General features: G+C 42.5%; 1 protein-coding gene across 3 annotated transcripts in view; it reads right to left on the reverse strand.

Moving 5' to 3' along the window:
• Positions 1–11,120, reverse strand: part of PPP4R3A (protein phosphatase 4 regulatory subunit 3A) — a 37,048-nt gene extending 25,928 nt beyond the window's left edge. For all 3 annotated transcript variants that reach the window (XM_080931283.1, XM_080931282.1, XM_080931281.1), the window contains exon 1: positions 10,018–11,120. In XM_080931283.1, the coding sequence (XP_080787409.1) occupies positions 10,018–10,159 (142 nt within the window). In that variant the 5' untranslated portion in view covers positions 10,160–11,120. The remainder of the gene's footprint in view (positions 1–10,017) is intronic.
• Positions 11,121–13,323: the final 2,203 nt, after the last annotated feature.

Below are 13,323 nucleotides of genomic sequence, written 5' to 3' on the forward strand. Positions count from 1 at the left end.
CATGTGGTGTGACTGCCAAGCAAACTTCACCAAAAGGTAAACTTAAGTTACAGCAGGGCCTGTATTTTCACTCAAGAAAGACCTAAGAATGTCCTCTAATATCTGTGTTCATACTGTCAACTGTCATCATTAAGGGTATTAAAGAGGTTATCAGGTTGGTGTTTATCATTCAAACGTCAAAGGCATGTATAAATCTACAGACCTTGGTAAAGTGGGATGTTCCAAGTGTTAAAAGGAAAACAAATTCATATACTTTAACATAAGACATTTAAACATGATAAATGTCTTGAAGCAGAAGAATTACTGTGAATTTGTGGCCAGTCTATGCTACAAACTCAACACCTGCTTTAAAAACAAAAAAGGCGTGCGGACTTTGATTGGTACTGTTTTAGAAAAACACGAATCACTGGAGTAGAAACTGCAGAATAGTTGGTTCACTTCTTAAATCAAGGTCTCATTATGGTGCTTTGGTTGGCTTTGAAATCATGTGTAGTGCAAGCCATCCTCAAATTCCTGATTCTCTTGACTCCCAAATGCTAGGATTTCAGGTGTGTGTCACCACACTTGGCTTATGAAAATCTCTTATGTTTATCTGCTGTTCTGTGGAAGGTATCCTGATTTTTAGTAAATTCTTTCTCTGGAACCTTTCCTATTATATAACATAATTCTGGACATGTCAAACCCTTCTCTCTTCACCAAATGCCTAAAATATACATGTCTATCTATCATACATACACGAATCCATCTACCTATCTTTTATTTAAAAGCCAGGGCTCAGAAGGTGGCTCAGGAAGGCACTTACTTGCATGCAACAATGAAAAACTGAATTCCTAGTACCCATGTAAAACACCTGACATAGCATACTTTTATAATCCCAACACTGGGAGAATAAAGACACAAATCCCTGGGAAGCCAGCCACCTTAGCCTAATCTATAACCCCAGGCAGAAGAAAACCTGTCTCAAAGCACTGGTGCTTGAATTTTGAAAAAAAAAAAAAAAAAAAAAAAAAAGCCCTATCACTTAATTTCTATAATGAAGATTAGTAATAAACATGAAAGAGAAAGAACAGGAGGTATCATTCTGTGGTAATATTTGCTTAGCATATTTACCAGCTGTGATACCCAGAACTGAAGGTGAGAAAAATTAAAAAGATGCATCCATCCACCTTCCTTGGTAGCTGTTAAAATGAATGAAAGCACATTAGCACACAAGACACCGCTAGCCCTACAATTATTTTCTAGACACCAGGTCCTTTTGCATTTCTTTTCAACTATCTCAATAACGATACAGAATCAGAACAACAGAAAGGGGGAAAAAAAGACCAAAGTTGAGGCATTTCACTCCCACCGCCAAAAGCTTGGGTAAAATACTATTTAGAACAGTGATTCTCAACCTGTATGTCAAGACCCCAAAATGCTTACATTGTGATTCATAACAATAGCAAAATAATTCCAGTTATTAAGTATTAAACAATTTTACAGTTGGGGGTCACCACAACATGAGGAACTGTATAAAGGCTTACAGCATTGGGAAGGTTGAGAACCACTGATTTAGAATGTTCTGGGTTAGTTGAGAAATTCGAAAAGACCTTTCCTAAAACCTCTTTCTCCCATATTCCTGGCCTTATCTAAGAAACCACTTTAGAAGCCCAGCTCTGATCTCCGATACTCTCCTGGAGTAATATATAGGTTGAAGTTTGGAAATCAGTTCTTCAACGAAGGAGTTAAAGTAAGGTAACTAAAAAATTACTATTCCATTCCTGTGTTTATAGTTCTTTTTTAAACCTATTCTAGCCTATCTAATCAATTGTCTCTGCTATCTCCTGATTCTTACTGGGTCAAGTTATGAACACTTGATTAGCCTACTGAAAAAGCTCCAATTAGCTGGGCAGTGACCCACACTTTTAATCCCAGTGCACGCCTTTAGTTTGAGCACAGGTGAGGCAGAGGGAGATGGATCTATTTCCAAGTTCCAGGACAGGTGTGGCTACAAAGAGAAACCCTGTCTCAAAGGCAGGCAGGCAGGCAGGCAGGCTGGCTTGGTTCCAATTATATAGTGCTAATGTCAGCTACAGACCCAATACATTCTATTGTAATGTATAGGTGTGGATACTGACATAGAGTTCAATTTTAGCTGAAAGGTATTCACTACTCCAACAAGGGAAAATAAGTATGACCCTGAGACTGGAGAGATGGTTCAGTGTTTAAAATAGTCGCTATTCCTATAAAGAACTTGGGATTCAGTTTCCAGCACCTATATGGCAGCTAACAACTATCTGCAACTCCAGTTCTAGGGGATCAGTTACCCTCTTCTGGCTTCCATAGGCTCTAGACACACGTGGTATATACAGACTCATGCAGGCAAGACCTCAAAACATAAAATGATAATATGATCCTTAGCAGGAGACTTGCATAACATTAATGAACAGTCAGCAAAGGCTCTCATCAAAAGCAACACAGGCTTCTGGCAAAAGTAACTTAATAGTAGCTGCAGTAAGCGTTCAGGATATTCCTTCCCCACTCCAACTCATGAGAAAACACAGGCTTGGTGGCACATGTCTTCAACCTAGTACTTGGGAGGCAGAGGCCAGCCTAGTCTACATAGTGAATTCTAGAACAGGCAGCTCTACATAATAAGAAACTGTCTCAAAAATTAAAACAAAACACCAAAAAAAAAAAAAAAAAAAAAAAAAAAAAAAACAACACCCCACATCTAGCCATTATTCTGTTGATAACCAAACAATTTTCAAGTGAATAAATACCCAAGTCTCAGTTTCAGTTTCCAATACAGTAAACATTAATGGATAAAATCAAATGAATTGTGTGAGATCCTCAAAATAAGAACAAGGGTATTCTAAGTAAAATCTTGAAAAATGCCACCAAAGGGGTAATGCATGAATAGGGCGAAATATTGTGCTACTTTTATGAGAGGTTTGTATAACCTTGTGGATTGCTGTCGATAGGCAGGTGAGGGCAGGTGTAATATAAAACTAGAGCCTGTGATTGGGCAATGAAAAAGGAAGGCAAGGCTGTGTTTCTGAGAGAGGACAGGGGACAAGTAACTATGAATAGAATACAGGACATTTTGTCCAATCTAGGTGGGCAGCTTTTATCAATTGGCTCTGAGTTCATTCATTGTGCGGGTGTTTTGTGAGTTGAGAATTTACTGTTATAAATCTGACTGATAAATTACAAGCCTCTAGAGTTTTGATTTTACTGGGTTATTCATAATTGGGGATTTGTGACAGTTAGCCACAGGGGGCAGATGGCTGGAGGAAAACAGGGAAAACCCAGCTTGCAGCTCCCAATGGGGGAGGGGAAACATGCTATAGGGTTGGAAACAGGCAGAGACCACCAGCCAGCGCGTAGCTGGCGATGGCATGGATTTTTAATTATTACACACAACAAACCCTCACACGAACAAACTATACTAATATGACCAATATGGTTCCTCTTATAAAGTAAATATAAAGCATTTTCTTGTGATTTGTTGCTATAGTCACTTAGATGGGTTGGGGATGAGTGAGGGTTGCTAGTTATTCAGGAACGTATCACAGAAAGTCTTGGAGAACTCTTAACTAATTGGCACACATACTTTTAAAACTTTTTTTTTTTTTTAATATTTTTTTTTCACAGGCTGGAGAGATGTCATTAATTGCTCTTCTAGCAGTCTGAGTTCAGTTCCCAGCAACCAACCACATGGTGGCTCATAGCCATCTGTAATGGAATCTAATGCCTTCTTTCAGCATGTCTGAAGATAGCTACAGTGTACTCATACATAAAAACAAAAAACTTTTTCTTAAGGTTCAGCAAACTCCAAGCCGAACAATCTTAGATCTTTGGGGCTCACATATGGAGAACTGACTCTTGTGGGTTGCCCAATCTCTTCCTGAGCCTGTGTGTGCATGTGTGTAAGAGCTAAGATAGTTTGGCTCTAGAATTCATGGCTTTAACCATAGTATTTCATGCTGTCCCTTCAGAGTTTTTATAATAAGACTTGATAACAGAATTCAAGAAAAATTTAAGAAAAAACAAACCCAGACTGGGGTTAACAGGCTACCTGGAGACTGAGGCAGAAAGAGGACAGATTCAAGGTCTATGTGAGCAAGTGAGAGAAACTCATCTCAAAATAGAAAGTAAAAAGAATGGGCTGGGGAGACGGCTCAGCAGTTAAGAACATGCACTGCCCCTACAGAGGACCAGAGTTAATTTCTAGCACACACACCCAGGATTCACAACTACCTGTATTTCCAGTTCCAGGGAATAGGATTCCTATGGCACTAGAATTAACTTGCACATAATTAAAATAAATCTTGAACTGGGGGAAGAGAAGCAAAAAAAAGTTTGCTTTATAGCTCAACAATACAGTTTGTCTCTGCTGTGCAAGCCCCAAGTTCAACTCCTGATACCTCAAAAAAGCTGAAACTACAAAACAAACAAACAAAAAATCCAAAACACCACAGCCCCTGCCCCAACACCAAGATTTCTTGTTAAGTGTAGAGGGAAAAACCCTCACTGAAAAACTATTCAATTTAATATTCAAACTATTAAAATCTGTGGTTAGAAAAACAATGTTATGGGTATTAATTGAAAGTTATGTGAAGGGCTTATCCCATATCTAGTATACAACCAGCACTTAATAACTTAGATATTAAATGGACAACCACTTGTAATAGGTAGTGGAGTTTTAACAATAGTGATCCAGCACCACATTACAAGCATAAGTATACTTTATATGGATCTCATATTCCTTCCCAAAAGAAGCTGGGTTAGTATGAGAGTTCTTTGGCTAGGTGTAATTCAGTAGAACATGCACAGGGCACTGGCTTCAAACCCTGTGCTGAGGGTTGGGATAAGCCGAAAAGTCAAGAGTTGCAATTTTTCTGACTCTACCATCATCATCAACCCAAACAGATTCAAGTGGAACATGAATGTTGAGTTTTGGTCCCAATCTTAGTTGCAACATGAATACAGGTAGCCTCACCCCCTAACTTCACTTCACCCCAACAGAAGAACACAACTTTCCCAGAACACTGAATTCCAGCTTCACAAGCACAAATAAAGCACTACCAAAAACCGAGTTAATGGCCAGGTGGGTATGGTCTACGTCTACAAATCTAGCATACAGAAACATCAGAAAAAGGACCTAGACTGAGGTCAGCCTGGCCTACACAGCAAAGACTCTGGCTTTAAAACAAGCAGAAGCAGGGGCTTAAAGGTTAAGAGCACCGGCTGCTCTTTCAGAGAACATAGGTAAGATTCCTAGCACCCACATGATGGCTAACAACCATTTATAACTCTAGTTCCAGGGGATCTTCTAGCCTGAGGACACTATTTGCATGTGGTGGCACAAAAAACCATGCACACCCATACACCAAAAAGTCATTAATATTAAAAAGTGTAACACGGGGCTAAAAAAAAACTTTTTACCTATGTTTGTCTGTGCACCTGGTGCCCAGAGACCAGAAGAGGGCACTGCTCTTAATCACGGAGCCATTTCCCCAGTCCATTGTTTGCTTGTGGTCTCCCAGACTGATGGTTCTCAACCTGTGGGCTGTGACCCATGTGGGGGTTATATGCAGATATCCTGAATATCAGGCATACATTATGATTTATAACAGTAACAAAATTAGTTATGAAGTAGCAACAAAATAATCTTAAGGTTGGGGGTGGGGAACCACAACAGGACAAACTAGAGTTTTAGGAAGGTTGAGAACCACTGCCTCAGATGATCCACATTTGGTTCCTAGCACCTATATCAGGTAGCTCACAAGTGCCTGTAACTCCGGTTCCAGAGTATCCAACACCCTCTTCTAGCCTCTGCCGACACCACAATAGTTGAATACAGCCTTTTCACTACACAATTAAAAACAAAAATTTAAAGGTACAGCATTCAGATCATCAGCTCCTATAACACTCAGATCTCAACTATTTCCATCATTGGCTGATGGCCCTAAAGTTGCATAAGTTATCACATTTTGATTAATCCACAACTGTTAGTCTTCTACAAAGCTGTTGTACACAAATTTTAAAATGTACTTCTCTTCAAATTACACTACTGACACAGAGCTCTGAACTCTGGGTAATTAAATGCCGAATATATGCTCTCTGTACGCAAGATGTAATAATACAAATACCGACTTAGAAGCATAGCCATTAAAACATATGGATGCCAAATGCCTCTGCTTCTCTTATCAGGGCAGACAAAAAATGAAAACCAACCAACCACAAACAAAAACCAGAAGGAAAACCCTTTCCACCAAAAATGTCTCTTTTTTAAAACTGTAGGGCAGGTAGAGACAGATAACCCAAGCATACAATTCATGTCTCAGCAGTCAGTATGCAGTGCTACCTCTAACATGTCCCTATGTCTCCTTTCTTTATGCCTCAATTAACTAAACTCAATGTTTAACTTTTAAACAACTAACTCAGATAATGGTTATCTTGATGTGTAAAAATACTTTACAAAACTTAAAGTAGGGCTGGTGAGATGGCTGTGTTTCTGCCAAGTCTAATGACCTGAGTTCAGCAGGGACCCACATATGAGATCCTTCTGACTTCACATGTGCAAGACTCACACTCATTACCTTCTCGTCATAAACAAATGTGGTAATAATCTTACATAAAAACTAAACATAAGAATCTCATTTTGAAGCCAGGTAGTTCAGATATTTAAGAGGCTGAGGTAGGAGAATTAATCACCAAAGTACAGGAGTTTAGAGACCAGGAAGGAAGGGGAAAACATTTTTAGTGGGTGAGGTGGAAGGGGCTGACAAAAATTCCACTACAGACCAGGGAAGCCTCAAACTTAAGAGTCATTCTCTTGCCTCAGTTCCTGAGTACTGGGAATACAGGGGTGCACCACCATGCCCATTTCAGCTGGAATATATTATTCTTCTTTTTAAAAAAGATTTATTTATTTTATGTGAGCACACTGTAGCTGTCTTCAGACACACCAGAAGAGGGCATCAGATCACATTACAAATGGTTGTGAGCCACCATGTGGTTGCTGGGAATTGAACTCAGGATCTCTGGAAGAGTACTCAGAGCTCTTAACCACTGAGCCATCTCTCCAGCCCTCCATGCCCACTTCAAACATCATTCTTGACACTGTCCAAGCAATCCAGAGTAAAGAACATTGGTATCATTTTATGAAAAGAGGCCATTTTTTAAGCTCAGGTACAAAGTGTAAAACATGGGCCTAGCAAAAAAGAAAAAAAAAAAAAAAAAAAAGCATGTAAAGAGACCAACCAAAGCATAAGAGATTCCATTCACTGTAAGTGCTTTAAGTTGTAGACTACATTTCTCACTAAAGTAACAGACCACCATCCCAGGTGGAACTTGTACCAACCTATACTTAGCACCTCAGACTGGTAATTACCTATAAAACATGGCTAATTATAGTACCTAATTTGAGAATGGTTTTAAGAATTATGTCTGTAAATACAAATGAATTGCTTAGAGAGGTCCTGGAACATAGGAGGTACTCAATAAAATTCCAAGTAAGATTAGAATTAGATTAAGTTTATCTGTTGAGGGAAAAAAAAAGCTTTAGTTATAAAACTATAGATTTCTTCACAAGTATCCAAACCTTTTGTAAGTCCATTTTTTTTCTTTGTTGTTTCCTGAATGAGATCCTCCTACCTTGCCTTTTCAGTGGTGGGGCCAAGAGTAAGGTACCACTTACTTACCAGCTTAAATCCATTCTTTGGAATTAGCTTTCTGCATAACACAAATTTAAAGGGGTGGCTCAGTAATTTATGTTTAGCTCTTTTCCCTCCTGGGTAAATAAAAACCATTTTACCTGTTCTAATAAGTTTGAACTTCAAAACTCCAAGTGGAAGAAAGGGGCTTAGAAGCTATTTCCTTAAGTGATAAAAATCTAAGAGCATAAAATCACCAGACTTTTACAAAACCTTGTTAAAAGAGATTATCTAATGATATGACATTAAGTCTACATGTTTATGCTTTCAAAAGGTCTCTGTAAAACTGGCTGGCTGTGGTAGCTCACTGCCAGTAATCCAACACTTGAGGGGCTCAGGCAGGAAAATTGGTTTGAGTTGCAGGCCAGCCATAGCTAGATAATGGCTACAAAACAAAAAGGTTAGATGAAGCAGTACACCTACAATCCCAGGCTTTAGGAAGAGAACCAGAGCTTCTATATTGTTTGATTCCTGTCTGGTACTACAGAAAACTTTCCAAAAGACCGAAAAGGATCTTTGCATAATCAAATAAAGCATACGAATGTAAGTAAAGTTGTATGCATTATTTTAGAAATTCAAGGACTTGATTTAAAGCCTATGTATAATTAAATCTCACAATTACATTGGGTGTTAGAGGCAACAGTTCAGTGATGGAACTTGCCTAGCGTGCTCAAGACCCCGTATGGATTCCACTCCCAGTTATCCCACACACAAAAAAACCCCCAGCTAACTTGACCCTGAAACCCATACTTCACTTTACTGTAAGGAAAGTTTTCCCATGTACAAACATGTAGAGGTGGAGGTTTTGTGATAGTCACATACACATCCATCTTATATATTAACAGCCAAATAAGAACTCAGCTCTGAAATAATAACTATTGTAATCAGAAATTTTTTTCACACCAAGTCTTACTATGTAACCATAGTTGGCCTACAACTCTATGCAGACCCAGGCTGGCCTCCAATTCACCCAGAACTGCCTGCCTTTCACGTTAGAAATTAACTTTTTACCAGTGGTAACTTATTTTGGGTATCTTTATAAAGATAATATGTGGGCACTATACTCCAAATTACCCATTTCCAATTCAAACCAATGTTTCTACAGTCTTCAATTACAGTCAGAAAAATCTTGGTTTTTGTAAAATGAGTTCTGAGTATAGTCCAAAAAAGAAAAAAAAAATCTTTGAAATAAATTTGCAATATTTCAGACAACTACAAATAGTTCTCGACTGTAAAACTGTAAATTAATTTAACAAGGTAACTAACCCGTACTTCTGCTCCAAAGAAACAATTTGAAAAGTTTTGACTAACACGTGTATTTTCTTCCATTATGTGAAATTCAGAGAATGCAACCAAGAAAAATGGCAAAGCCTGAAGTAATATTTTAAAACGTGAAACCGTTATTTCGAACAACCCCTAATGTTGAACTCTGAAGAATGTTTCAGGTGAGGTGAAAGCAGGACATTATTCAAGTGTTAAAAAATACTTCTCCCCACCAGCCAACTAAGGACCATACACTTGAACAATCAAAAGAGCATGCAAGAAAATGTTCCAAAGATTCACGAGTTCCCATAGTAAATCGACAGTCTATCTTTCTTAGCCAGGTGTGGCGGCACACTTTAATCCCAATACTAGAGACAGAGGAAGATGGATCTCTGAGTTGGAGGCCAGCCTGGTCTACAGAGCGAGCTCCAGGACAGCTAAGGCTACATACAGAAACCCTGTCTCGAAATACAAAACAATAATCTCTCTTCCTTATGAAAAAGACAACCAACCCCGGTCAAGACATATGTGTTCTCACAAGCCAAAGCAGCATTTTCTCTGTCTAGTGGAGTCGCCAGACTTACAGACCAGTATTGCCGACCCTTAAGATCTGAAAGATATAGTGGAAAATGTTTAAAACCAAACCAAAACAACAAAACCAGACACCAGAACAGAACTTTCTCGGAGTGTGCAATAGCTATCAACTTTAGGAGCGCCAAGCAAGGTTTTCTGTCTGCTTTACAGATTGGCGAGCTAAGGGCTGATCGTTTTCGTTAAACACCTTTCTCAAGGTCACGATAGTGCAAAAACCACCTTCGGTACAGGATCCCAGGTCTCCGACCTTTTTGCACTGAAAAGGCCGCATGCGTAACGTGCTCCTCCTCTCTGCTCGAAATCCCAACGCCACAAGGTTCTCGGGTTAAGGTTCCCGAATGCTCTCCACCGAGCTTCACCGGATTTGGGTACCGTGGCGTTCCCGCCCTCACACCCGTAGCCCCAGGCTGAGCGCCACTGCTTTTGGGGGGGGGGGGGGACAGTGAAGTCTACTTACCGTCGCTCTCTGCCCTGACAAGCAGGGACATGCCCTTCAGCCTCTCCACGTAGCCGGAGGACACATGGCCAGTACCCCGGTCGTCCCACTGCCGGTCCTCGTTGAGCGTGTAGACCTTCACCCGCCGTCGGGTGTCGGTCATCGTGCCGGCCGGGGGCCCCGCCCGAGTGGCCCAGGGACCGTGTCCAGGAAAGGCGGGCGGCCGTGAACTGGGAACTCCGGGACCTCAGTGCCGCCGCTGGCCGCCGCGGTGCTGCGCCGCCGCTCGCATGGCCCGCTCCCGGGTCCGAGCCCTGGGCCGCCGCCTTCTCTCGTCTCCCCCTCCTCGGCGCTATTGTCCAGGCCGAGCGAGCGCGGCCGCCCAGCAGCCCCGACAGGGACGCTCAGCACTGCGCAGCCTACCGGGCCGCCGTTCAAACAAGGTGCTGGTCGGTTCACAGCCCTGCTCCTGCCTCCGCCATGACCTCCGCAGAGCCGCTTCCCGCGCCGCCGCCTCCTCAGGCCGCCGCCGCCATGTTTTCCTTCCTTGTACCTGGCCCAGCCGCTGCAGCCGGAGCCTCCGCTCCGCTCCTCCCGCTTAAAGCATTCGAAGCCGAAGAGGCACACACTTCCCGGGAGACTCTGAACGCCTCTGGCCACCCGAGAATCCCTGGCTCTTCTTAGAAGTCGCCTTCCCTACTCCGCCGCCTCTTCCGTCTTCCTCACAGAGCCAAAGCCGCCGCCATCTTGACTCGCCCCTCAAAAGCGCCGCGCGGGGCCACCTAGGCAGTAGCGGCAGGGGCGGCCCGCAAGCGCCACCACTTAAAGAGACAGGACCGGAGCCAGCAGCCTCGCTCCGGCGGAGGCCTCGCACCGAGGCGGTCTCGGAGCTGCGGGGGTGGCGGGAGCGGAGGAGGCGGGACGCGAGTCGCGCCGGTGACGGACCGGGACTCCCTCGCGCTGCCCTGCACGTACGGTCGTGCAAGCGCGGGCTGCGTGTGCGTCCGTCGCACTCTGTGTTCGTCATCAGCTCGGCTCTGGGCTGGGAAGGGGTGTGGAATCTGCTGCTTGGGGAGCCGGTTTGGATTCTGATCCTTGAGCTCGCCCTTCCCGGTGTGTGCCTTCTCCGGAAGCTTTAGGGAGAACCTTTGCAGTCGACCCGAGGGCGCGGGCTTCTGGCCTCCTCCTTCTCCCTTAGCCTGAAATAGAGAAGCTTCTGAAGAGAGGACCGTTTGGAGTGAGAGGCTGGCGGGATGCGGTGAGACACGCACTGGCCGGACAAGTCACTTGGCGCGATGTTCATAGCGTGGCTCTCCCTAGGGTCATCACCTCACAATACAGCGCCTACCCCTCTTTCTCTGTCGGTTATCAAAGCTGATGGTCTTTCACCTCGGTTTGTTTGTTTTTAAGCAAAATAAAGCACATTTTGAAGGGCTTGCAAAGATAAATGCTGCACTGTATAATTAAGATGAATTTCTTTGTTTTGTTTTTTTTTTTTTTTTTTTTTTTTTTTGAGACAAAATCTCACTATGTTGCTCTGACTGGCCGAAGCAACCTTTGTGAGAAGCTGGGATCTTTCAAACCCACATCAGAGACAAGTGCTCGAAAAGACATCACCGGAAACATTTGGCAAACAAAACTGGAAAGTATGCAAAAACAAAGCAATTGCTGTTTCTTGAGACCAGAACGCAGTCATTTCAAGCATGTAGATAGAGCTCATGGCCTCCAAGCAGAACAGATTAGCACAGCAGTATGGTCCACTATGCTGATTATTATAAAGCAATGGTTTTCAACCTTCCTAATGCTGCGACCCTTTATAATTCAGTTTCTTTTCTTGTGGTAACCCCTTCCCCACGAAAAAATTTTGTTGCTACTTCATAACTGTAGTACGCAGGGTATCTGCTATGTTTCCCCGTGTTTCGCCACCAGGGGGTTGAGACCCACGTTGAGAACCACCGTTTTAAAGGGCCTTGGAAATCAGCAGGCAGAGCAGACACAGAGAATAGTTACTTTTCTGCCTTAATTCTTTACCCATCAAAGAGACAGTTGCTTTCATCCCTCTGAAAGTGTTTTGCTGGAGGACAGAACCCAATGAATCACACCTAGCCAGTCTCAGTATTTTGTCTCCTGGCTTATTCTGATAAAGGAAATCGTTTATGAACTACTTTATGTCTTTCAGAGCTTTTCTAAATTGCTATGCTCCGGGTCTCCCTCTCCCCTATAAAGTGTATTTTAGAGACCTTGTATCAGGCCACACCAGGATTTGTACTTCTCAATTTCACAATAGCCAGCTTGTGTTTTGGGACAACTACCATGAGGAAATTATTTATTTGGCTTACGCTTCTAGACCGCAGTCCATTGCTGAGGGAAGTCAGGGCAGGAACTCAGAGCAGAAGCCTGAAGCAGAGACCATCCTGCTTGTTGGCTTGCTCTCCTCATGCTTAGCTTTTTTATATAAAGTCCAGGACAACCTCCTCAGGGAATGATGCCACCTGCTGTGGGCAGGGTGCTCCTACATCAACTATCAAGACAAGCCCCAACAGACATCTCCACATACCAACCACAGGACAGTCTGATGTAGGTAATTCCTCAATGGAGTGTTTTCTCTCAGATGACGCTAGGCTGTATCAACTTGACAAAGCAAAGTAGGGTACATCAGATCTGTTTGGTTAGAGGAATGTGAAGCAATCTTGCCTTCTATCCCAGTGCACACAGCCAACCCTAGATTATTTGCAGAACCAAAAGTTCACCTGTGGGGTACAAAAACAAAGTTCCAGATGCAGACTGCAGTTGGGTGTCTTGCCATATTTTGTCCTATTCACAAATTTCTTGTCATCAAGAGGTAACTTTATCAGAGCAGTTTAAAGTCTGTCTGCTAATGTATTGGATATACACAAGGATATGGGACTAGGTGCTGGAGAAATGGCTCAGAGGTTAAGAGGTTAAGGTTGCTTCAATTCCCAGCAACCACATGGTGGCTCACAACCATCTATAATGATATCTGGTGCCCTCTGATGGCAGGCAGTCACATACACAGGCAGAATGTTGTATACATAATAAATAAATCTTTAAAAAAAAGAATATGGGACTATATTGTTCAGTTTACTGAATAATAAAATGACCCGACTGTGAATTGATACACACAAGAGATCATTAGCTTTATTTTCCAAGTAGTATTATTTTTGTCTATCCTCATTTTTTACAAATTATGACGCTGCGATTTCAATGCAGGGCCTGTGCATACCAGACAAGCACTGCACTACTGAGCTGTATCCCCACTGTTAAATCCTGTTTCTTCTTTCAAAGGAGGGAACTTGCTCCTTTCAC

Source organism: Micromys minutus (assembly GCF_963924665.1).
Source record: "Micromys minutus genome assembly, chromosome: 1".
Taxonomy (NCBI): domain Eukaryota; kingdom Metazoa; phylum Chordata; class Mammalia; order Rodentia; family Muridae; genus Micromys; species Micromys minutus.